Source organism: Camellia sinensis, chromosome 11 (genome assembly GCF_055761805.1).
Source record: "Camellia sinensis isolate YWXY chromosome 11, ASM5576180v1, whole genome shotgun sequence".
Taxonomy (NCBI): Eukaryota; Viridiplantae; Streptophyta; class Magnoliopsida; order Ericales; family Theaceae; genus Camellia; species Camellia sinensis.
In genome coordinates, this window is record NC_138971.1 from 12,356,751 (window position 1) to 12,381,604 (window position 24,854).

General features: G+C 35.4%; 2 protein-coding genes across 13 annotated transcripts in view; one reads left to right on the forward strand and one right to left on the reverse strand.

Annotated features, from left to right (window-relative positions):
* EMB2458 (FtsH extracellular protease family) overlaps positions 1-4,892 on the forward strand; it is a 34,300-nt gene extending 29,408 nt beyond the window's left edge. The window contains exons 14-19 of one of the 2 annotated variants that reach the window (XM_028264190.2): positions 630-815; positions 933-1,007; positions 1,783-1,842; positions 2,228-2,335; positions 3,073-3,150; positions 4,099-4,892. In XM_028264190.2, coding sequence (XP_028119991.2) covers positions 630-815; positions 933-1,007; positions 1,783-1,842; positions 2,228-2,335; positions 3,073-3,150; positions 4,099-4,167 — 576 coding nt within the window. In that variant the 3' untranslated portion in view covers positions 4,168-4,892. Of the gene's footprint in view, positions 1-629; positions 816-932; positions 1,008-1,782; positions 1,843-2,227; positions 2,336-3,069; positions 3,151-4,098 lie in introns of both variants that reach the window. The other variant, XM_028264188.2, reaches the window with a different exon arrangement.
* Positions 4,893-5,627: 735 nt separating this feature from the next.
* LOC114317463 (Tetratricopeptide repeat (TPR)-like superfamily protein) lies at positions 5,628-24,590 on the reverse strand. 11 transcript variants are annotated; one of them, XR_014343578.1, is made up of 7 exons: positions 23,857-24,475; positions 22,744-23,747; positions 21,856-21,935; positions 21,180-21,307; positions 20,984-21,058; positions 20,542-20,625; positions 5,628-6,119 (listed from the first exon to the last, which is right to left on the reverse strand). XR_014343578.1 is itself a non-coding variant. In XM_082893602.1 (7 exons), the coding sequence occupies exon 1, from the start codon at positions 24,176-24,178 to the stop codon at positions 22,961-22,963; it is 1,218 nt and encodes a 405-aa protein (XP_082749728.1). In that variant the 5' UTR covers positions 24,179-24,498; the 3' UTR covers positions 5,628-6,119; positions 18,357-18,448; positions 20,542-20,625; positions 20,984-21,058; positions 21,180-21,307; positions 21,856-21,935; positions 22,744-22,960. The 11 variants fall into 11 exon arrangements, 9 of the variants coding, with proteins under 9 accessions (XP_082749728.1, XP_082749730.1, XP_028119994.2 ...); XR_014343579.1 differs by having other exon boundaries at positions 21,180-21,299; positions 23,857-24,472; XM_082893602.1 differs by adding an exon at positions 18,357-18,448 and having other exon boundaries at positions 22,744-24,498.
* Positions 24,591-24,854: the final 264 nt, after the last annotated feature.

Consider the following 24,854-nt stretch of genomic DNA (forward strand, 5'->3'; position numbering starts at 1 on the left):
AAATATAAGGCCAAAAGAGAAAATGCATAAATGTGTAGTCAATCTTTCTTAGAAATTTGTAGGTTTCAATCCTTTAGTTTTGCATTGTTAATTTACTGAGGCTTGAACCAATGAGAGTGCAGAATTCATTTCAGAAAGAATTAAACCAACTCAAGGTTCTTGGTACCTATATTTCCGTTTTAATACTTGCAAGTATTTTGAGCTCATATTTGTGAGTAAAATATGACATTTTTTAGACACAATAACATTTAGTAAATCTATCAGTTAATTAATCTGATAAACTGGAACCTTACAATCTCTCTAAAATAGGAAAAATGCTTCAAATAAACTTAAATTTCACCTAAAAAATTACTAGAAGACTGTGGCACTATAGTTGACCATGTTGGAAATTTTCTGAATTTATTAATTATCTTTTATTTTTGATATCTCCATCCTTTTATTTTTTTGTTGTTGTCGTCTGTTGACTATATTCTGTATCTTCAAGTTCCACACTTGTTACTCTGAACAAGGTGAGCGTCTTAGCTTGGCCCCAGATATCTGTTCAGCTGAAATAGATGTCAATCAAACCCGAAGTATACAGGGCAAATACCATGCATGGGGCACTTAAATTTTGAGCCTTGTCCTTGCAGGGAATTGGATGCATGAAGGTTACTAAGGCTAAAAGTGAAGGTTCCATAAATGGAAATGTTGAATCAAGATCTTACCTTGAAAAGAAACTTGTGTTTTGTTTCGGTTCATATATTTCAGCTCAATTGCTACTTCCTTTTGGAGAAGAAAATATTCTTTCCTATTCAGATTTGAAGCAGGCACAGGAGGTAGTATCATACTTCTACTTCATGCTTTTAACATGTGTTACATTGATCTGATGATGATATATTTGCTGCAAAGTGTGTAGATTTCCCAATCTGATTGGTCTATCTAATTTGCAACAGATAGCTACACGTATGGTGATTCAATATGGGTGGGGGCCTGATGACAGTCCAACAATTTATCACCATGGAAATGCGGTCTGCACTATGCTTTAAATCCAGTAGTTGTCTTTGTTGTTATTTGAGTTCATATTGTTGTTCTTGTGTCAAGAACATGGATTTTGCACCTGGATCGGTGCACTAAAAGAGTACATGGTATAATGTGTGCTAGACTTCTCTCAGCAGAAATAACCTGTAAGCAGTATCTACGGATTAGATGCACCAATTGGGATTAATTTTGCTCTAAGGGTAAATCAGGGCGGATACTACCTTGAGAGAAACTCCAATGGTAAAGGCTAAAGTGGCTCTGCTAAAGCTATTTTTTTGGCTTGCAACAGTGCAAAAAAGAAAATTTTTGGCTATACCACTCCAATGGTTCACATGCTATTTTGACACAACCAATTTTCATATCAATTTTTGATCATTGGAATTATTCTTCAAAAAGTCTTGTGTGGATTTAGTTTTGTTGATGTGGTAAGAATGGCTTTGCCAAACTTAAAGCCAAATTTGTCTCAAGATATAAGACCTTGCCATTTTTTGGCAAGACATTTGGCTTACTATTGGAGAAGGTTTTTTCAAATGTCTAGCCAAAAAATGGCCTCTGGCAAGCCTTGTAGCTTTGCCATTTGAGTTGCTCTAACACAAAGTTGGGCCAGGGCCACTATGATTTTAACATACATTTGAGAATAGTTTGCTTTAGAATCATTTGAAAGCATTGAGTTTCCTTGAGGGACACTTTTGATGTGATTGATTTGATTCATGGATATATTGTTATGGTGCTGGAAAAGTAAAATGTTTTTGTTCATTGGCTTAGGAGACAGTTTTGTGTATGGGGAACAACCATGAGCATGAGATGGCGGCTAAAGTCGAAAAGGTTTGCTCTTTAATCAAATTATTCTTAAGCTCTAAGTAATGAATCTCACACTAGCGATGAATATGGGGGTATTGCATACAAGTTTGCTATTATATTGAAGATAAATGCTTTTCTCACACGCACTTCATACAAAGAGATTTTAGTAAATGGAAACATAAGATCTGTTCGGAGAAGTAACTGCAATATCCTTCTGTTTTTCAGGCTGGTACTTTTGAGTGTTAGATGATTTGTTTATACTTGCAAAAAGAAGAATAAAAGAGATTGTTATGTTTGTATGATCCTGAAGTGAAAGTCACTTTATATATGTGTACATATGCATTTATATAAATATGTGTACATATTAAATTGGGAAATTATATCGGTGCATGCTTCCTGTCCTGCGCAGATATTTGATTTAGCGTATGATAAAGCGAAAAAGATGCTTCAGAATAACCGTCAAGTGCTTGAGAAGATTGTGGAGGAATTGCTTGAGTTTGAAATCTTGACAGGAAAGGTACAAGCTAAAGTGACTTGCACTCGTGAATTATCTATTGCAATTTTGGTGAAAATAAATGTAGTGTAATATGGCATAGGTCAGGTCAATAAGACCCATTGATTCCACAATTAGTTCCTTATAACTCTTTTTTTAATGGTAAACATACACACATTTTAAATGTTTTAGGTTGTAAAGTAAGTGTAATTCTTATTCTTTCATCTTATTATACTCTATGTAGAGTTTCTAGTTCCATTTTTGGGAATCTCAAGATGGAATAAATTATGTTTTTAAAATAATTTTATGGTTGGTGGGATTTGAGGCTACATTTCTTGCTATAAAGGCAATGCCTTTCCAATTAGACAGTGTAATCACATCCTTATATATGACCTATTGTATATCATGTGCCAAAATCAATTTATTTTATTTTTTCATATATATGATTGATTAATAGATTTTATTTTATTTATTTATTTATTTATTTATTTTTAATAGTTTGTGTTGAATTTACCATTCCCTATTCAATTCGAATTGCAAAATTAGGAATGCAATTCATGATATAATTGTTGATTTGACAACTATGGCTACAAGCCAAGGAATCAAGGAATTGTTTGTACTTTGTTATTTCACTTTTAGTGCCATGCAATGTGGAAGACATGATTTCTTTGATAAGTTAAAAGTGTCATTACTATTAGTCTCATTTGATACTCTTTGACACACTTGCATTTCTTCAAAATTTACTTTTCGTTGTCTAGCAGGATTTAGAAAGAATTTTTGCAGCAAATAGTGGGATTCCGGAGAAAGAACCATTTTTCCTTTCAAATGTTCATGAAGAGGTACTGTTTGTCAAATGTTTATGACTAGTCTAATTACTAAATCATTATGGCATAAGGTGATATGAAATGGTCATTAGTTGAAACTATTGGATTTAAAATTTTAATTTGTGATAGTGCTATAATGTTAATGCTGAGCATTCTCTCTCGAGTATTTGTACCTTTGATTTGACTCATTAGAAAAGCTTATATCAGAGTATCCTGAAAAGGGGGGAAAAAGTAACGAAAAATAAAGAAAACAATTGATTATAATCTGTACTGGTCAGATAAAGGAAAACACAAGACAATCATAAGCATAAAGATGAAGCTCAAGTTTTCTCTGATCTAAATAGTTATCTCGAAAAGTTTAAAAAAAAAAACAAAAAAACAAAAAAATAATTGCAGACTGACAATTGGTTTTTTTTGAATGAGTTTTGGAGCCAAGTCTTCAATTATACTGAAGTATTAGATTCTTTTTTTATTAAAAAAAAATTCATTGAAAGTGTTTGTAACCTTTTGAAAGGGCTTCATTCACTATTGTTCGATCATATGTTCATGACTTCGTTCACTATTGTTTGATCATATGTTGGTCCAGCCCCCTGCCCATAAAGGGCTTCTTAGAAATGGTAAGGGGGCATTTGAAAGGCTGACCTCTATCTCATAGGCTTTCTAGGAATGCAGACCTTATATGTAGAGGGGCAAAATAAAGAAGACAATTAATATGCTCGTTTAAAAAATTCTACAATTAAGAAATGCTTACACCCATTTGAGAGCAAAATGAAGAAGCATATTGTACATTCTACAATTGTAATTGATTAGACTGAAAATTTGGCAACAGTTTGGAAATACTGATATATGTGGAAAAACTTGCTATTTGCTTGTAATTTTTAATAAGAACTCTAGTTATATTGTCTTCACAATTGATGTTTACAGTTTCTCATCAGAAAATTTGTGTATTTTGACTACGTGCAGCCTGTGTTTAGCAGCATTCTTGAAAATGGGAGTGTGCCGGGAGCTGCTCTTTTAAATGCAGCAAACTAAGATTTCAGGGTTGAAATGTAGGCCGAAAGCTTTAGTTGTTGAGACATATTCAAGTCATTACATCGACATTTTTGAACAGATAGATTAGTTGAACGCTTCAGTTGTTGAGACATTCAAGTCATTACATCGACATTATTGAGCAAGGAGAGATTATCTTTACAGGGTTGAGAGACAGAGACTCTGTTGCAAAGCATCCAAGGAGAGCCTGAGCCACCATCTGCATCCTGAATCCACCGTGATTATGCAGCATTAACAAGCCCGGTCCAGCAAGATAAAGAGTTTGAAGCACTGAAGACCAGATGCATTGCATCTCCTTGGTAAATCAGTTTCAAAACCTCTTGAGAATTTGATCCGACAATCACTTTTGCGAAGCCCTGGTTTTGAGCCAGCCATACCTTCTATAGTGTGGTGGTGTTGTTTCACCTTCTCTACCTTCGTCTTTTTGTATTTTTTACCTGAGATTCCCCCTCACATTTCAGAAGTTTCATTATAGTTTGTACACAATCCATGGTATAGAGGGACTCGAAGTTTTGGTATTTGAATTCGAGCATGGAATCATATAAAAGAATATAGGGTTGTCCTGGAATTTCCAATGGAATTAAGAATGTGTATGTATAAATATGGGCTTGTTATTGTGCTCATATTGGCTAATATAATGGTGTTGTTCCCGTGCATTTTTTTTAGAAAAAAAAGGGTAATTTACAAATACAATTGTTAAAATTTACTTAAAATACGAATTGTTTCTTGTGATTATGAAAATTATAAATATTTTATTGTCAAAATTTTATATTTAACATAATTTACTAAAAAAAAAAAAAATCTAACTCCTTTCTTATACAATAATCAAATTATTAGAATTGTTAATTTATTAATGAAAGGGGCATTTGTTATGTAATTAAAAATTTGAAAGAACAAGATGTAATTTTTAAAATTATAAAATCAATTTATATTTTAATCAAATCTTGTAGAATGTATTTATAATTTACCAGGAAACATATATAGTTTAAAATTAACAATATGTTAGCCTAGTTCAATTTTTTTAAGAACTTCAATCAATATTATATTTTTGAATTTGGTGAAAGCTCAAACAAAAATCTGAAGCTCAAATTTAATTTGGGGAAGGCATCACTCAAATTGATAAATTATGCTAGAGTTAGACTCAAGCACAAGTTCAGGCTGCCAATCAGGCTTGGGCAGGTCTTTCGAACAGCCCTATAGTTGAAGGGAAACATAAGACAACAAATATATCTATTTATTGCCAAGACTAATAAAATCAGCAGATATCTTCTTTTTTTTTCTTTTTTTTTTTTTCGAACACATTTTCAGAACATGAATAAGATTAAAAGATAAGAATGTCATCCTAGAACTCTTTGCAAACCAAGATTTGCCAACAATAAACCGATGACAAACTAAAAACAATTCTAAATACTTCAAACTTTGAACATCCAACAAGCAGATCATTGCCAAAAATGAACAATAACTTCTTGATGCAAACTAAAAAATAAGGCCACTGAGACCTACATCTCAACACCTTTCAAGTTCAATAATGTATTTTCTACATCCCAATCTAAAACAACAAATATAGTGACAATAAATATCAAACTTACATCCATAGGGCCTCCACACCAAGCAATGAAAACTTAGACAATATCATTCGCTACAGGGTGGATAGAAATGCATATTGATAGATGAGGTAGGTAAGACTAGCTTGCCAGAAGGGCTATTGACTGCTTGGTTTTAAATAAAATGTAAAGGAAGTTTGCGACTGGGAGTTTATGGTAGGTGTGAATCCCTTCTAATAGGAAACTTTCAGTGAAAGAAGTCAAATCAATTGAATTACTAGTTCATTCAATTTCAGTTGTGACTTAAACTTTCAGTAGAATCAGTGGCACCAGCAATCCTTGGCCACAAATCAGCATACTCCTCCCGAATAGGACCACTAATAGCAGACCCTGAAATCGCTATGAAGCAAGTAGTTAGATACATGTACAACCATATTTTCCAAAACACGTGAACGAAAAGGGTTAGATTTTCAAGCCATTTTCATTCATGTACAACTGTCCAATACAAATTATAACAAAATATAATTTCCAAAAATATGTCACCAAATGCTCCAAAGAACATGCAAAGAATTGTGCACTCAAAAATATTTTTTGTTGGAACCAATAGTTTCCAAAAATATGAATTATATTGTAATCAGCATGACTGACACAAACCTGAGTTCCTATTTGGTCAAACTAGTGTTACCAGAAAACGGTAATACCTTAGTGATTTACGTTTTGAAATGCATGTTCCAAAATATGTTTCACCTTCATTCCAAACGGTGAATTTAGCAATCCAAAGCTTTACCATTTTTTCCCCATGTATTTCCTTACAAGTTTCCTTAAGAGAAAAGGAGAGTTGGAGTTTTGGAAAGGCAAAATGTTAAAAAATGGGTCATAATGCTCTTTGAAATGTATTTTGACATTATCAATTTAAAAAAATATATACTATATCATTGGATGTTTAATTACCAAACCAAACAAAGCTTTGTCTCACAATCAAGTGGAGTCGGCTACATAAATCCTTCTATACAATTTTGCTCTATCAAGGGCTACAATCCTATTTAAAGAAAACTTTGTTAGAGTTCATCGATCACATAATATGCTAGAATAACTCCTTCGCCACTACTTTAAGCCAACCTACTTTAATTGTATGGATCAAATCATCTCCAATCTCTCCATCTTTAATAATAATCAAACCTAAACCCCCCCCCCCCTCCCTCAGACACCCATTAATGATGGGGTGAGCATAGTTCGGATTGGTTTGGTTTGGTTTAGGAGCAAATCGAGGATCAAACCATTACTTACGGTTTCATAAAATTTAGAACCAAGCCAAACCAAAACATGAAAATCTTGGAACCAAATGAAATTGAACCAGTAAATTCTGGTACAGTTCGGTTTAGTTTGGAACCACAATTTTTTCGAAACTTTGTCATCATTCACAACATGATCACAAAATATTATTCACGACCTAAGAATTGTTTAAATAATTGTTTAGAAATAGTTCCACTACTATACAAGAAAACGCTTATAAGGGTAGAGGGTTACAACCTACACACACACACACATATATAATATTAATTAGATATTTGAGTTTTTTGATAGGTAACAAATTATATATATATATATATATATATCTAAATGGTACTGTTTGGTTCCAAATTGGATCTGTAACAATAAAATCACGGGCCAAACTATAAAGTGCGGTTCACCTATTTTAAGAATCGGGACCAAACCGTGCATTGAGAAAACCAAACCATGTGGTTTGGTCAGGATTAGATTGGTTTGCGATTTTTTATTTTTATGCTCAGGCTTAATTAATAATGGGTACCACTTAGGTGTCATTTTTTGTTATCTTTTGGCTTTCAATATTTATTCTCCATTATTTGTTACAAAAGTTACATTCCATATATTCAGTTTTAGTCCTACTAATTTTAAAACCCTTGAGTGTTTCTCTCTAGATCTCTACATTAGTGTTAATTGGTCGCCTAGTTTCATCCACTAAAATAATATCATTTGCGAACAATATGCACCATGGGATGTCCTGAATGTGTTTAGTTAATTTATCCATAATTGAGGTAAATAATTAAGAACATTAAGTTGATCCTTGATGTAATCATAGGGTAATTGAAATCCCCAATAGATGATCTAATCATAGTCATGACCCCATCATGCATGTCCCTTATTGCATCAATACACCCTTTGGTCACACTAACCATATTATATCTCTATGCACTCTATCGTGATCTTGTTCTAACTTCTATGTCTATAAAAACCTTACAAAGATCTCTCTCATTTTCTCTCTACTTTTCTATTAATATTCTTAATAAATAAATTGCATCCATATGATCCAAATTGATTCTTTGACATTGTTATTGTAACTCTTAGGCGACGGTTAGTCACACTCACAATTGTATAACTCATCAACTTAATACTTTTATAATAGTTTCAATTTTAGATATATGTGTTATTTTTGTGTGTTTTGTTAACGTCTACCCTTAAGGCACATGTTAAGAAAACTTAAAAAGATTGTACATTCTTTATTGCACTCTCTTTTATGCAAAACGCACATTCTTTTTAAGCTACTTAACATGTGCCTTAAGGGCACACATTAACAAAATCCTATTTTTATACATGAGAATTAGAACACTTCTCCACCCGTCAGGCATTTCTCCACATCTAGGTGAAAAAATATTCCACCCGACAAGGCTTAGTTTTGGTTATCTAGATGAAAGGTCCACATGCCATGATTTTATAGCTAAAGGCCAAGAGCACAAAGTTAACAAGTTGTGCAGGTCCATTTGTAGACTTAAACAATTAAGTAAGGTTTTTAAATCGTTTGGTTTTATCAAAATCTGGATGAGCTAAGAAACATGGACACAAACATGCCGTCACCAACAACTTTCATAAAATGTAGGGCATTGACATTTTGGAATGAAGACTTCAGGAGTTCTTCATCAAGAGCCAAGTCTAGTTCTTGAAGTTGAAGATCCAAGAACAAGATTCTACAAAGAAGCATTCAAGATTTTGATTCTTGAATTCAAGATTGAGACAGTCTCATCAAATGGCTACCAACAAGAGCCACAAAGTTCTGTTTCTCATCTTTCTTGCTAGAACAACATGAACACATAAGCTGGTGATCCTAGAATGTTTTAAAACCTAGCTTTCACATTGGATTTCGAACGCAACACTAAATATAACATATTATCAGATACAGAAAGAAAGGGGCAGGGCTGGAGGGAGTGATTAACAAAAGTTAATCATCAATATGCCTACATAAAAAGATCAATCTTTTAACATTTAGTGCCTAAATGGAGCAGATGTGATCTTGAGGAGCATGAACACATCTGTAACGATAGACACTGTTGATTTTCCAGACATGTAGAGGTATCAACCACAGAATATAAAGGACGATACTTGGATTAGTCTGGTGATAAAAAATCATATGAAGATCTCTCTTAGGCCTCGTTTGGGAACAAGCTAATTTAGTAACTTTTTGGCTAATTGGCTAAAAAGGTAGGTAAAAAAACTTGTATGTTTGGGATGACTTTTTGACTAATTACGAAAAGCTGTGCAAAAAGTAGAGAGAAGCCGTAATTGTTTACTTTTTAGTATGACTAATTGGCTAATTGGCTAATTTAATAACTTTTTGGCTAATTGACTAAAAAGGTAGCATCCCAAACGAGGCCTTATTATATCTTTGTACTTTTCTACTAATACTCTTAATAAATAAATTGCTTGCATGGTTACCAAGTATAAATCCAAATTAATTTTTTGACCATGTTGTTGTAACTCTTAGGCGATCGTCAGTCACTCACAAGTTCATTGTATAACTCATCAACTTAATGTTTTTACAGTTGTATCAATTTTAGATATTTGTTTTATTTTTATAGGTTTTGTTAACATGTGCCCTTTGGGCACATGTTAAGAAAGCTTAAAAAGATTGTACATTCTTTATTGCATTCACTTTTATGCAAAACGTATATTCTTTTTAAGTTACTTAACATGTGCACTAAGGGCACATGTTAACAAAATCCTATTTTTATACATGAGAATTAAAACACTTCTTCTCCACCCGTCAGGCGTTTCTCCACATCTAGGTGAAAAAATATTCCACCCTACAAGGCTTAGTTTGGTTATCCAAATGAAATGTCCACATGCCATGATTTTTAGCTTAAGGTCAAGATCACAAAGTTTACAAGTTGTTCAGGTCCATTTGTAGACTTAAGCAATTAAATAAGGTTTTTAAATCGTTTGGCTTTATCAAAATCTGGATGAGCTAAGAAACATGGACACAAACATGCCGTCACCAGCAACTTTCATAAAATGTAGGGCATTGACATTTTGGAATGAAGACTTCAGGAGTTCTTCATCAAGAGCCAAGTCTAGTTCTTGAAGTTGAAGATCCAAGAACAAGATTCTACAAAGAAGCATTCAAGATTTTGATTCTTGAAACCAGGATTGAGACAGTCTCATCAAATGGCTACCAACAAGAGCCACAAAGTTGTGTTTCTCATCTTTCTTGCTAGAACAACATGAACACATAAGCTAATGATCCTAAAATGTTTTAAAACCTAGCTTTCACATTGGACTTCGAATGCAACACTATATATAACATGTTATCAGTTATAGAAATAAAGGGGCAGGGCTGGAGGGAGTGATTAACATAAGTTAATCATCAATTTGCCTACATAAAAAGATCAATCTTTTAACATTTAGTGCCTAAATGGAGCAGATGTGATCTTGAGGAGCATGAACACATCTGTAACAATAGACACTGTTGATTTTCCAGACATGTAGAGGTATCAACCACAGAATATAAAGGAGGATACCTGGATTAGTCTGGTGATAAAAAAACCATATGAAGATCTCTCTTATTATATCTCCTTACTTTTCTACTAATACTCTTAATAAATAAATTGCCTGCATAGTTACCAAGTATAAATCCAAATTCATTCTTTGACATTGTTGTTGTAACTCTTAGGTGATCGTCAGTCACTCACAAGTTCATTGTATAACTCATCAACTAAACGCTTTTACAGTTGTTTCAATTTTAGATATTTGTTTATTTTTATAGGTCTTGTTAACATATGCCCTTAGGACACATGCTAAGAAAGCTTATAAAGATTGTACATTCTTTATTGCATTCACTTTTATGCAAAACGTACATTCTTTTTAAGCTACTTAACATGTGCACTAAAGGCTTACGTTAACAAAATCCTTTTGTACATGAGAATTAGAACACTTCTTCTCCACCCGTCAGGCGTTTCTCCACATCTAGGTGAAAAAATATTCCACCCGACAAGGCTTAGTTTGGTTATCCAAATGAAAGGTCCACATGCCATGTTTTTTAGCTAAAGGTCAAGATCACAAAGTTTACAAGTTGTGCAGGTCTATTTGTAGACTCAAGCAATTAGATCAGGTTTTTAAATCGTTTGCTTTGATCAAAATCTAGATAAGCAAAGAAACATGGACACAAACAAGTGACATGACACGAACATGCTGTCACAACATATTGGAATGAAGACTTCAAGGTGTTCATCAAAGATCCAAGTTTAGCTCTTGAAGGTGAAGATCCAAGAACAATATTCTACAAAGAAGCATTCAAGTTTTGGATTTTTGAATCCAAGATTGAGAGTCTCCTCAAATGGCTACCAACAAGAGCCACAAAGTTGTGTTTCTCATCTTTCTTGCTAGAAAGACATAAAAACATATAAATGATCCTAAAAGGTTTTAAAACCTAAGCTTTCTCGTTGGATTTCGAAGGCATAACTATGTATAGCGTATTCTCTATATAGAAAGAAAGGGTGAGGGCCAGAGGGAGTGATTAACTTAAGTAATCATCAATCTGTCCAGATAAATCTTTAATATTTGGTGCCTAAATGGAGCAGATGTGATCTTGAGGAGCATGAACACATCTGTAACGATAGACACTGTTGATTTTCCAGACATGTAGAGGTATCAACCACAGAATATAATGGAGGATACCTAGATTAGTCTGGTGATATTAGCTTGCCATTTGAACAAAGGATTATTGAACACGACTCTTCTAAATAAGAGGAAAGATAAAGGAAAAAAGTACCAGCCACATAAACTAATGATCCTAAAAGGTTTTAAAACCTAAGGTACTGTTTGGTTGCATTTTTGAAACTATATTTCAAAACCCAAAAACCAAAACTTGGTTGGTTTTGGATTTTCACACAATATAATTCAAATCTATTTTTCAAAACCCAAAACTCAAAACCCAAAACCAAACAAGTTTTGGGTTTTGAAAACTCTTTTTGAAACCCAAAACTCTTTTTCACGCAATATAATTCAAATATATTTTGTCTGGTTTTCAGGTATTAGTCAAATAATTTTTTATGTTTTAGATGTATGCACATATATTTAAATAGTAAACAAAATGTGAAGAAATCAAAACAAATTTAATTAATACATAACACATTAAACTTGTATTAGTTTTTAAACTGGGTGATTTTTTTTTTTTTTTTTGTATATTTGTCATCATTCAATAATTCTATAAAAGTTTTTCATAAATGTGAAACGACTTAAATGTATGTAGCTTGAGTATATATAAAACTAGAAAAGATATGTTAAAATTTCTAAAACGTTCATAAAAATTAGTGAAGCGATTTAAATGTATATAGCTTGAGTAGCTATAAAACTAGAAAATATATGTTAAAATTTCTAAAACGTTCATAAAAAATAGTAAATCTAGAGTGAAACTCCGCCGTATAAATTAGATTAGATACATCTAAAAAGTATAGTTAGATTATGTATATGAAAGAAGTAAACAAATGTGACATTGGGTTTTGAACAAATTTTTTGACTACAAGACAAAAAAACGCAAGACCCAAAAAACTCAAAATTGAGTTTTGAAAACTTTTAACCAAACAAATTTTGAATTCAATTTTCTAAAATTCTTTTGAAAACTCATAACCAAACAAGTTTTGAATTTTAAAAACTCTTTTGAAAACTAAGTTAAAAACTATTCTTGAAAACTAATTTCAAAACTAAACCAAACACAACCTAAGTTTTCGCATTGGATTTCAAACGCATCACTATGCATAGCATATTCTCAATATAGAAAGAATGGGGAAGGGCCAGAGGGAGTAATTAACTTAAGTAATTGTTAAGTATTAGTGTGTAAGGGTAGGTATATCATTTGTTCCTTTAGTCTTTTATTATAAGTATGTGTAACCCTAATATGTTTAGAATTGAGAAATAATATACAGCAGTAGTGCTCTCTCTTTTCTTCCTCTATTTCTTTTCTTTCTTTTATGCAACTCTAACATGGTATCAGAGCTTCATCTTCCTCCTTGAAGATTCTTCTCTTGTTTCTTGTTTCTTTCGTTCTTCCTTGTACACAAAAAAAAAAAAAAAAAAAAAAAATTCCTTCGTGGTCGAAATTTGATGGGTTTTCACCCTAAATTTTTATTTTAATTTTTTGATGAGTTTTTGAGTGTTTTTTCAATTTTTGTTGATTTTTGAAAAAACTGATTGGTTTTTTGGAAGTCTCTGCTGGGGCTTGTTTTTGGCTGATTTTTTCCTTCCTCCTACCTTGGGAGCCGACTGGGACTGTCTTAGGGTTGGGAGACCTGGTTTTGATGATTTGGCAAGGTTCCACTCTATTTTTGTCGATTTTTCTCAATTTTAGCACGTTTTCTCTCAGTTTCTGACTGGTTTTGGAATCTCCAGCCCCTGTTTCGGCTTTGTTTTTGTCTCTAGAGGTAACTTTTGTCCCTAAGTTGAGTTTGTGGATTTGCCTCTATTTGTTTTTGCTGTTTTGGGTTGGTATTTGTTTTTCTATTGTGCGAATTTAATCTTCAATGGCTGAGGGTGAGACTAAGGATACAATTAGTGATGAGGGTGGCCTCCATCGTGTTATGACTCTTACCGACAATCCCTCTCTTCAAATTAGTCTCGATAAATTGGATGGTTCCAACTATTTGATTTGGTCATGCTCTTGTAATCTTGCTATTGCTGCTCATTGTTTGACTGGCTACATTACAGGTTCTCTTCTCCTACCGGATGGTGATGACTCACTCCATACTCAATGGATTTCTGAAAATGCTCTTGTTATGACTTGGCCAATCAACTCTATGCAGCCCACTACTAGTTGGAGTTTCCTCTGATTAGATACTGCTCATAAGATTTGGACAGCTGCAGCACAAATGTACTCCCAACAAGGTAATGATGCGCAGGCATATGAGTTGACAAAGAAGCTTCAAAGCTTAAATCAGAAAAATAGATCACTCGCAGTGTACTATGCTTGAGTTGAGTAGTTTGTGGCAAGAACTAGACTATTACCAAAGCTTCCAGGCTGTCTGCTCTTGGGATGCCACATTGTTTCAGCAAACCGTGGAGAAAGAGCATGCATATGACTTTCTTGCTGGCTTGAACTTGGAGTATAATCAAATGTGCGTTCAGGTGTTAGGTCGTTCTTCTTTTCCTACCCTACACGAGGCTTATGCCTTTGTGCAACAAGAAGAGAGTCGCCATAGTGCTATGGTGCATTCCTCTATTCAGGATCGTTCTGCTTTATCCGTTGAGCCTCCTACTCGGGCTCCTTAGCCTAGTCCGATTCAGTCTGGGAGTCAGGGTACACTGGTTGATCGAGATCGCTTGAAGTGTGATATAGTGGGAAAGACAGACATGATCAAGAGCATTGTTGGAAACTGAATGGTCGCCCTTCTCAGGGTCGAGGTCGTGGTAGTACAACTCGACCCCAAGCACGTGTCTGAGATTGCCGTGAGTCCTTCTAAGCCTAGCACTCTTTCCCAGGATGAGTTACACACTCTCAAGCGTTTGATGGCTCGACTTGACTTTCTTACCACAGCTTCTTCCACTTCTACTTCTTCCAATTTTGCCAACACAGGTATTCCTGCTAGTGCTCTTAGTACCTTATCATTGCCTTCTTGGATTATTGATTCCGGTGCTACCGACCACATGATAGGTGCCTCTAGTCTTTTCTATTCTTATTCTCCTTATTCTAGTCGAGACAAGGTTCGAGTGGCTGATGGCACTTTATCCTCTGTCTCTGGCAAGGGTTCGGTTCATTGTTCATCTTTCCTTTCCCTTTAATTTGTGCTTCATGTTCCTACTTTTTCCACCAACCTCCTTTCTGTTAGTAGTCTTACTTTTCTAAATTGCTCAGTGACATTTTTTTCCTACTCATTATGTCTTTCAGGACCTGGCTACGGAGAAAACGATTGGCAATGGTAGCGCACAAGGTGGGCTGTACTTTCTAGATGCCATTCCTCCTATCGTCCCATCTCAAGCTCTCAAGTGCACTACTGGCTCTTCTCTTTCTCTCCTTCATCAGCGGCATCGCCGTTTGGGTCATCCTTCCTCTAGTATTTTAGAGAAACTTTTTCCTTCTTTAGTTTGTGATTGTCCTAGGAGTATTTTTGGTTGTGATGCTTGTGAACTTGCAAAGCATAAACGCACTTGTTACCCTTCAATTAATAAAAGTACTTTTCCTTTTATGCTTATTCATACCGATGTGTGGGGCCCTTCCCTTGTGGTTTCTACTTCTGGGTATCGATGGTTTGTTATATTTATTGATTGTTTTTCCTGTGTGACTTGGATTTGCTTGCTTCGAACTAAGAGTGAAGTTTTTTCTTGTTTCCAAACTTTTCATAAAATGGTGACCAATATTTTTAATGCTCAAATCAAAATTCTTCGTAGTAATAATGGGACTGAGTATGTTGATGGTGTTTTTCGAGCATACCTAGAGGAGCATGGCATCCTTTATTAGACTAATTGTGTTGGTACTCCTCAGCAGAATGGGGTTGCCGAATGCAAGAATGGCCACCTTCTTGAAGTTGCTCGCTCTCTCTTGTTTACCATGAATGCTCCTAAGTTATTTTGGGGTTATGTTGTCCTTACCGCTACTTACCTTATCAACCGTATGCCTTCCAGCGTCCTCCAATTCCAGATTCCTCTTCAACTGCTTCCTGTTCCCACCTCTTCTCTTTCTCCTCGGGTGTTTGGGTGTGTCTGTTTTGTTCATTTGCAACCTTGTACTCGTGGAAAACTCGATCCTAAGGCTGTGCGTTGTGTCTTTATTGGTTATTCTGCTACTCGGAAGGGTTACAAATGCTATGATCCTCACACTCGCAAAGTGTATATTAGTATGGATGTCACTTTCCGTGAATTTGTGTCCTTCTTTCCTTCTCCGCCATCTCCTCTGGGGGGAGAGTAGTAGTGGTATGGATGAGATTGCGGATGAAGAGATGGCCTATCAACACGAGTTGTCTTTTTTCCTTCCTAATCAGCGGACTATTATTTGTGGTGAGGGGGAGCCTAATAGTTCTCTTGATGTGGAGCCTAACATTAGTGGTCGTTTGGACATGGTTGATCTTAAGACTTATTCTCGGCGTCCGAAAGAGCAAGCTTCCCTTGTGCCACCAAACCCATCATCATCCCTCATGCCAGTTCCAGGTAATGCATCTCAGTTTATTCCTCTACCTGTAGTTAAGAGTCCTGTTGTCAATGATTCGAGTCTTCCTATCTCTTAGAAAGGGGGTTAGGGCTTGTACTCAACACCCTATTTCTAAATTTGTGTCATATGATTCATTGTCTTCTACATATCGTGCTTTTGTTTCGTCTTTGTCTTTTGCATGTATTCCCTAGGGTTGGACAGAAGCTATCAATGATCCTAAGTGGAAATGAGCAATGGTAGAAGAGATGCAAGCTCTAAGCAAGAATAACACTTGGGGGGAGTTAGTTTCTCTTCCTAGTAGAAAAAAGCTTGTAGGGTGTAAGTGGGTGTTCACCATCAAGCAGAAAGTAGATAGAACAATTGAACGGTACAAAGTACGATTAGTGGCCAGGGGATTTACTTAGAAATATGGAATTGATTACCAAGAAACCTTTGCTCTTGTGGCAAAGATGAACTCCATTCGAGCTATTCTCTCATGTACAACTAATTTGGGATGGCCTTTACAGCAGTGAGATGTGAAGAATGCATTTCTCTATGGTGATTTGTTGAGGTATATATGGATATACCACCAGGATTCTCATCTCAGTTTATAGTTGGGAAAGTTTGTAGGTTGAAAAAGGCGTTATATGGTTTGAAATAGTCTCCTCGAGCTTGGTTTGATAGATTCCTGAAGGCTATGTTGAGGTTCGGGTATAAGCAAAGCAATGCAGACCACACAATGTTTGTCAAACGTCCTGCAAAAAAGGTAACTGTGCTTATAGTATATGTGGATGACATAGTTGTGACAGGTAACGATGAGGAAGAAGTGACACATCTTAAGATGCTGTTGGCCAAGGAATTTGAGATTAAAGACCTTGGTTCATTGAGGTATTTTCTTGGGATTGAAGTTGTTAGATCTGACAAAGGAATCTTTATTTCTCAGTGGAAGTATGTCTTAGATCTTCTTGAGGAAACTGGCATGTTAGGCTACTGACCTGTTAATTCGCCAATTGAGGCTAATCACCATCTTTATAGTGGTGTTGGTGATCTTGTGGAGAAGGAAAGGTATCAGCGACTTGTGGGAAGACTTATATATTTATCCCACACTTGTCCAGATATTACCTATGCGGTTGGGAAAGTGAATCAATTTATGCATAAGCCTCGTGCCCCTCATTTGGATGCAGTGTATCGTATTTTGAGGTATCTTAAATCTGCTCCAAGAAAAGAGATTTTATTTTCCAATCATGGTCACTTGAGGTTGGAGGCATTCACAGATGCTGATTGGGCTGGTTCTATAGATGACAGGTGATCTACTTCCAGTTACTGTGCATTAGGGGAAGGGGGGAGAATTCAGTCACATGGCGTAGTAAGAAACAAACAGTGGTGTCCAGATCTAGTGCAGAGGCATAATACAGGGCTATGGCGCATGGTACATGTGAATTGATGTGGCTCCAATCCTTGTTGAATGATATTGGGTTTGTTTGTAGTGAACCATTGGCACTGTACTGTGACGACAAAGCTGCCATTAGTATTGCTCACAATCTTGTTATGCATGATAGAACAAAGCCTATTGAGATCGACAGACATTTCATCAAGGAGAAATTGAATAAGAGTTTCATATGAATGCCTTTTGTGAAGTCTGCAGATCAATTGGCTGATGGCTTTAGTAAGGGTCTTAGTAGTAAGGTTTTCCATCCTATTTACTGCAAGTTGGGCATGAGAGATATCTTTGCACCAACTTGAGGGGAGTGTTAAGTATTAGTGTGTAAGGGTAGTTATGTCATTTGTTCATTTAGTCTTTTATTATATGTATGTGTAACCCTAATATGTTTAGAATTGAGAAATAATATACAGCAGTAGTGCTCTCTTCTTTTTTTTTTCTCTTTCTTTTCTTTCTTTTATGCAAATCTAACAGTAATCATCAATTTGTCTACATAAAAAGATAAATCTTTGATTTAGTGCCGAAATGGAGCAGATGTGATCTTGAGGAGCACGAACACATCTGTAATGATAGACACTGCTGATTTTCCAGGGATGTAGAGGTATCAAACACATAATATAAAAAAGGATACCTAGATTAATCTAGTGATATTAGCTCGCTATTTGAACAAAGAATTGTCCAACACAACTTCTAAATAAGAGGTAAGATAAAGAAAAAAAGCACAGCCACCCAGGAAGCAAAGCAGCAGTGTATAAAGGAACTGACAGTACCAAAAACGTACTTCTGTGGACCAAATTCCCATGCTTTGGAAAGCATTGATGAATCCACAATGATAGAGATATCAATTTTCCAAGCAAGAAGTTGCATCAATTACTGAAATTTAAAGGTGGATATTACCAGACATATCTCAGAAATATGAACTGCAGCCAAAACAATGAGAAATCCAAAATGTTTTTTCTTGAACTGCGCAATCATTTGTTATTTCGTTCTAGCGTGTGTTATTAAGGATCAGGATAATTACCACAATTTGCTTGCAATGGAGAGAGAGAGAGAGCCAGATGTTAACTTGGCTTGGGTTGACATCAACTGGTTTTCGTTGGAGACCCAGATGTCGATTTTGGGGTTTAGTTCTTGGTCTACGATTTTGGGGTTCTGTTATGAAATGAATCGGCCTTTTTTTTTTGGGTCTTTGGGTATTTAGAATACTAATGAGGCGCCTGAAGTTAATTACCAAAAAAAAAAAAAAAATGGTTGAAATCAAATCATTGGTTAAAGGAAAAAGCCACTGCCTCAAACACCTCACACTTAAGATTGAAACAAGCCCCCTCAAGTGCCTCAGCCTTTCCTTGCCATGTCACTTCACCCCAGGCTTCATGAGGCGCTAAGGCTTCGCCTTGCCTCACTTTTTGTCTACGCTAGAGCTTAGGTGTGCTTTTCAAAACACCTAGGACACAAACATCTTCCCTGCAAATAACAAACCATCCCCTAAACCCCCACCCTTAACTCCTATGAAGCATGGACACGTATGGGACACGCCATTTGGCGTGTCCCATTTTTTTTTTTTTTTGGGTATGGGACACGGCGGGACATGGCGGGAAGAAGAAAGAGAAGAAAAGATCCAGAATCAGAAGAAAAGAAAGAGAGAAGAGAAAAGGGATCCTGTTCATCAAGTGAAGTCCTCCGTTGATCTCCATCTCAATCTCCATTGAACTCCATCTCAGTCGATGTCGATCTCCATCACTGAACAACCTAGTAAGTAGTAAAGCTCTCGTCTCTGTCTCTCTTCTCTCTCGTCTCTCTCTCTGCTCTCGTCTCTCTGTTTTGCCTCTCGCCTCTCTTTGGTCTCTGTCTTCTCTCTCTCTAGTCTATCTCATTTCTCTCTCCTCTCTACTAAGTTGATCAAATATTTATATTTATATATATAGATATTGTATATTTTAGTTAAAATATATTATATCTATTCTCTTTGTCTTCTTTCTTCTTTATTTATTTTATGATTAGATATATATTGTACATTTTAATTTAATTTTTTCTTTATATAATGTTTATAATAAATTGAAAATATGTTCATAATGTTTAAATGTAACGATCTTTATACAAATTAATATTAATTTTGATTGTTTGGTAATATAAAATTAATCTACATAGCAAATATGTAACAGATATATTTTTAAAAAAATAAAAAAATTATGTATCCCCCGCCGTGTTCGTGTCCCTATTTTTTTGAAATCGTCGTATTTGTGTCTGTATCCGTGCTTCATAGCTTAACCCTATCCACCATCCTACCCAAAACATTAACCACTAATGTGAAAAGAAAGGGGAACAAAGGATATCTTTGCCTAAGAATCCTTGATGCTCTAAAAATCTTCCCAATCTTACCATTGACAATTTAAAAGTCAACCCATTATCCATCTCCTTCATTTCTCCCCAAAACCTTTCTTGTCCAAAACAAAAAGAAACCCCACTCCACATGACCATAAGCTTTGAAATCTATAGTCCACAACTTGATTTGCTACTAATACCACATCTAAGATCTGTCAGCCCCCAATAAAAGCCCACTGCATCATGGACATAGTATCACCCAAAACTAGTCTCAATCTCCTTGACAAAACTTTGGCCAAAATATTATACAATTAAGTAACCTGACTAATAATTTTTAATGGATTTTCCTTTTTAGGGATCAAACAAATGAAAGTAACATTTGTACATGAATTTACAAAACAATTTCCCAAATATTTAACAAAAACACTTGTCAAATCACATTTCACAATATCCTAACAATCTTGAAAACTGCCATGGTAAAACCAAGACTGGGTGACTTGTCCCTTTCACAATAAAAATCCGTTTGTCTAATTTTCAATTCAATAAAGGGTTACTCCAAAAGAAACTGGGAGATATGTAGAATAACAATATCATTCAAGCAGAAATCTGCTAATAGCTCAAATGAACATACATGTACAACTAACCTATACGGCTGTACCATTTCTGTCAAGATTCAAACTCAAGCAATCTCCACAATACTCGTTGTTCCCCATACTCAAAGCTGTCACCTGTGCCAGTGAACAAAAACATTTAACTTGTCCAGCAAATAACAATAGATCCATGAAGCAAATCAATCACATCAAAAGAATACCCTAAGGAAACTTAAATGCTTGTTAAAATCATTGTGGTCCAACTTTGTGATAAGGTAATACTCACCCTTAGACCAAAACTTATCCCAATCTGTGCATCAAATCCTTAGATACAGAAAATTTTCCACTGATAGAAGTCTAACAGCACCATACCATATACATATACTGTTTTGATGCACTAATCCAGGTGCAAAATCCATGTTTTTTGACGCAAGAACAACAACATGAACTAGAATAGCAACAAAGACAACTACAGGATTTAGAGCAAGGTACATACCGCATTACCATGGTGGTAAATTGTTGGACTGTTATCAGGCCCCCACCCATATTGAATCATCATCCATGTAGCTATCTGTTGCAAACAAGATGGAGCAATCATATTCAAAAAGCTACACACTTTGGCAGTAAATGTAGAAAAAATATCAGATAAACGGAACATTTTTCAAAAGCAGAAAGTAGAAGGGTGATACTACCTCCTGTGCCTGCTTCAACCCTGAAGAAATAATATTTTCTTCTCCAAAAGGAAGTAGCAATTAACATCTATTCAGCTGAACAAAAATTTGGTGCCCACTTCTGAATATCAAATGTGCAAGCTGAAGAACTACAGAAATGTAGTCAAGAGACAATAAGTACAGACAGAATGGAGAATGAAGAAACATAGCACCAAGCCTCACCTTAATTCAGCTATACCAAGCTAACCTAAAAATTGAATTGAATATATATAAATGGTCCAGTAGACTCATGCACTACCTTGATGTTCATGAGAATATACTCATGACACATTATGTTTGATCTTATGGCGGGTATGTATTAAACATCAATGAATCAAAATAATTTTTTTTTGATTGCCAACAAAATAAATTTTATTACAGAAGAAGAAAAGTACATGATAAATGGGACAACAAGGAGTCCTCCAAAGAGAAAAAAAATAAAAAATAAAAGTCAATAACATCAATGAATCACATTTATGAACTCCCATTCTCAAATGCCAGTTTGGGAACAGAAATCGGGTCATCCTTATTGAATTTATCTACGACAAATCTGCAAGCCAAGTTTAAAACTTCATTTCGCAACCACAGATATATGTATAGACAAAATTAGTTACGCACTAACCTAAATAACAACGATCAAACAGTAAGAAAATATTACCAAATGCAACAGTTCAGTGATATCCAGAAGTGAGGAATTGGCTACTTTCCCTTTCACCATTCTGTTCTTCACCGCCGCAACTGGGAAGGGGGGGGGGGGGAGGAGAAATGAAAAATCTCAGAAACACATTCCCATCTAACTAAATTCAGAATATGAAATCATGTCCAAGAAGTCTGAGGATGCAAAGTAAGTTTCAAAGAAGAACAGAAAACATGTACATGACAACTACACACAAACGACACTAAATTCTAAATAGCACGGCATTGGCATGGCAAGGATACAACAACATCTAAACATGTTTTTTTTATATGATACATACATATGTGTATATATATCCTTTCGCTAAGTTCATAGGGCACGTATAGTTTTGATTAATTTTTGAAAAATTTAAACAGGAACTACATAATACGGTAAATACAAAAGACACAGTAGCTAATGACATCATGTAAATTTGTCCTCATGTCTTGTCAAATTTTTTTCATGACAATTATATTCTTTTCCTTTTGAAAAATGCTCAATCTATGTTTGAATTTTGAGCGGTCATATGTACTAATGTCAGATGTCTTTGGTCTTTCATAAACATAATTGCACATGCTACGGTGTGATTATCCTATCTCAAAGAATTTGGGACAGTTCTATAAAGTGCCAAGTGTACAAAGTCTGTAAAGTATCTAGGATTCATCTTACTATGGACACAATCAGAAAGTGCCAAAAGTGTGCAAGAGTGTCCAAGAAGTGTTTACAAGATACAAACATGGCTCTTCCACAGAATCATCCATGCCACTTAGGTTAATTAATAGATATCCATATGAAAAAACAGATGTGCAAGAGCATGTGCGTGCGTATGTTCGATGGGTGGGTAGAGAGAGAGACTGGAGAATAACTTACAAGAACATTCACGACTAATGTTCATTTAGTACTCTCAACTAATGAAGAGGAGTTAACTGACTGCAGTCAAATTTATTGGAGCAAAATATTTATGTCTTCATTTGGATGGTTCTCCATCAAAAAATGCATATCCAATTAGTTCCACAAATCTACAAACGAATTAGTAAGACGAACACCAGCTCCTGTAAAATCCTTAATCCTTTCAGTCCATTCCAATTCAACCCCTTGACAGTATAGATTTCAAGGCACCCAACTGGTCTGCAGTCAAAGGGGGTACCCTTTTTTTAGCCAATGTCATGATAAATCTAGCATTTCCAAGCTCCCCATTCTTCCGCAGGCCTTCAATTAGCTTACAGATGGTATCCACATTCGGAAACCAATTATTTCTCATGCTATCTTTACACATCGTGTATGCCAAGTCAAACTCGCCTCCTTTACACAGATAATGAATCAACGTCTGGTAAATTTTCAAATTGGGTTTGTGACCCTCATGATGTAAAGCAGAGTAAACCCTTTGGGCCATTTCAAGATATCCAGCTTGGCAAAAGCCTTTGATCACCAAATTATATGTAACCACATCAGGAGCTATCCTAAGATACCTCATCATACCCATCAAACTGTTAGCTTGCCACGATCGACCCCTGCTGACCAAGAATTGAATCCTTACATTGAAGGTTGCAAGGTTAGGTAAACAACCCTTAAGCACCATAAGATTCCACAATCCATTGCCAATCTCAGACTGACCATTCTTATAAAATGCTGATAAAAGCGTAGTGTAAGTATACACATCAGGTCTTATTCCCAACTTTTCCATCTCTACCATAATCAAATAAGCTTTATTCAATATACCCATTTCACAAAATGCCTTAATAACAATATTAACAGAAAATATATCTATCTCAATGCCAAACTTTAACGGAATCTCCATGAGAAACGATTCAATCGCTGCTAAATCGCGGGTTTGTGTCAAAACCTTCAATGCAGCATTAAAAGATTTAACCGTCCTGCGACAATCATACAAATGCATATTATAGAAAGTATCAACAGCATGCTTAATCATTCCAGCTTTTCCATACAACATTATAATCCTAACAATAAAACCTTCGCGCCGACCTTGTGGCAGAGCCTTCTGTTGCTCAAGTAATTTCTCAATGTAATCCAATCTGCCAGCCCCAGCTAACCGCGAAACCGTATCCTCAAAAGCAAACCGGTTTTCGATCACAAGACGATTGTGGGCATTGGATTGGAACAAATGGAATAGCTTTTCTGGGTTTCTCTCAGCCTTTAACTTGACTAGTGCTGGTTCATCCAAAGTAATGGGCTTTTGAATACGATTCGGAACAATAGTATTGGTGGTGGTGTCAGTAGATACAATGGAAGTAGCTATAGCATGGGTTGCGGTACCAAATTTGCGAATTTGGCGCAGAGCGAGCATGTTCTGGGATTTCTCTAAGATTGAGAAACTACCCACCAGCCCTAATCGAATCAATGTTGTAGAAACATGAAAGAATCAACAGCATTTCAGATTGATAAGAGTTTGATTTGGTATTGTTTGAAAGGAAGCAAAAGAAGTTGAGATTTGAGAGTCGTGGAAGAAGTTGGATCGTTGAAGAGTCGAGGCGATTGTGAGGCGGCCAAAGAATCGAAATGCCGCGGCTGTGAAATTCGAATGCGGAGGAGAGAGAGAGAGCAGGAAAACCCAGAGCATAAACCCTAGGGTTTCGGATCCAACGGTTAAGGCAGTCACGCTTGTTTGGTTATAGGCTTCACAGAGGAGAGTTATCAGAACCGAACCGGTAATCACTGTCCATCTGTGGTTAACCGGTTCAATCAGATAAATGGTTAACGGGAAGGCCTTGTTTGGTTTGTGTTTCCCAAAAATTTTTGAAAAAAATTTTCTACAAATAAGTTTTCAAAAGTAATCAAACCAAACAAATTTTCCCAAAAAAATTTCTCAAAACTTGTTTGGTTTACAAGTTTTCCAAACAAATCTCTCTCTCATACACATCAAATCAATCACTTTTTTCAAAACTCTCTCTCAAAATAATTTTTCAAAACATCTGTTAAAAAAAACCAAACCAAACAACTTTTCGTACTTTTTATCTCTAAAA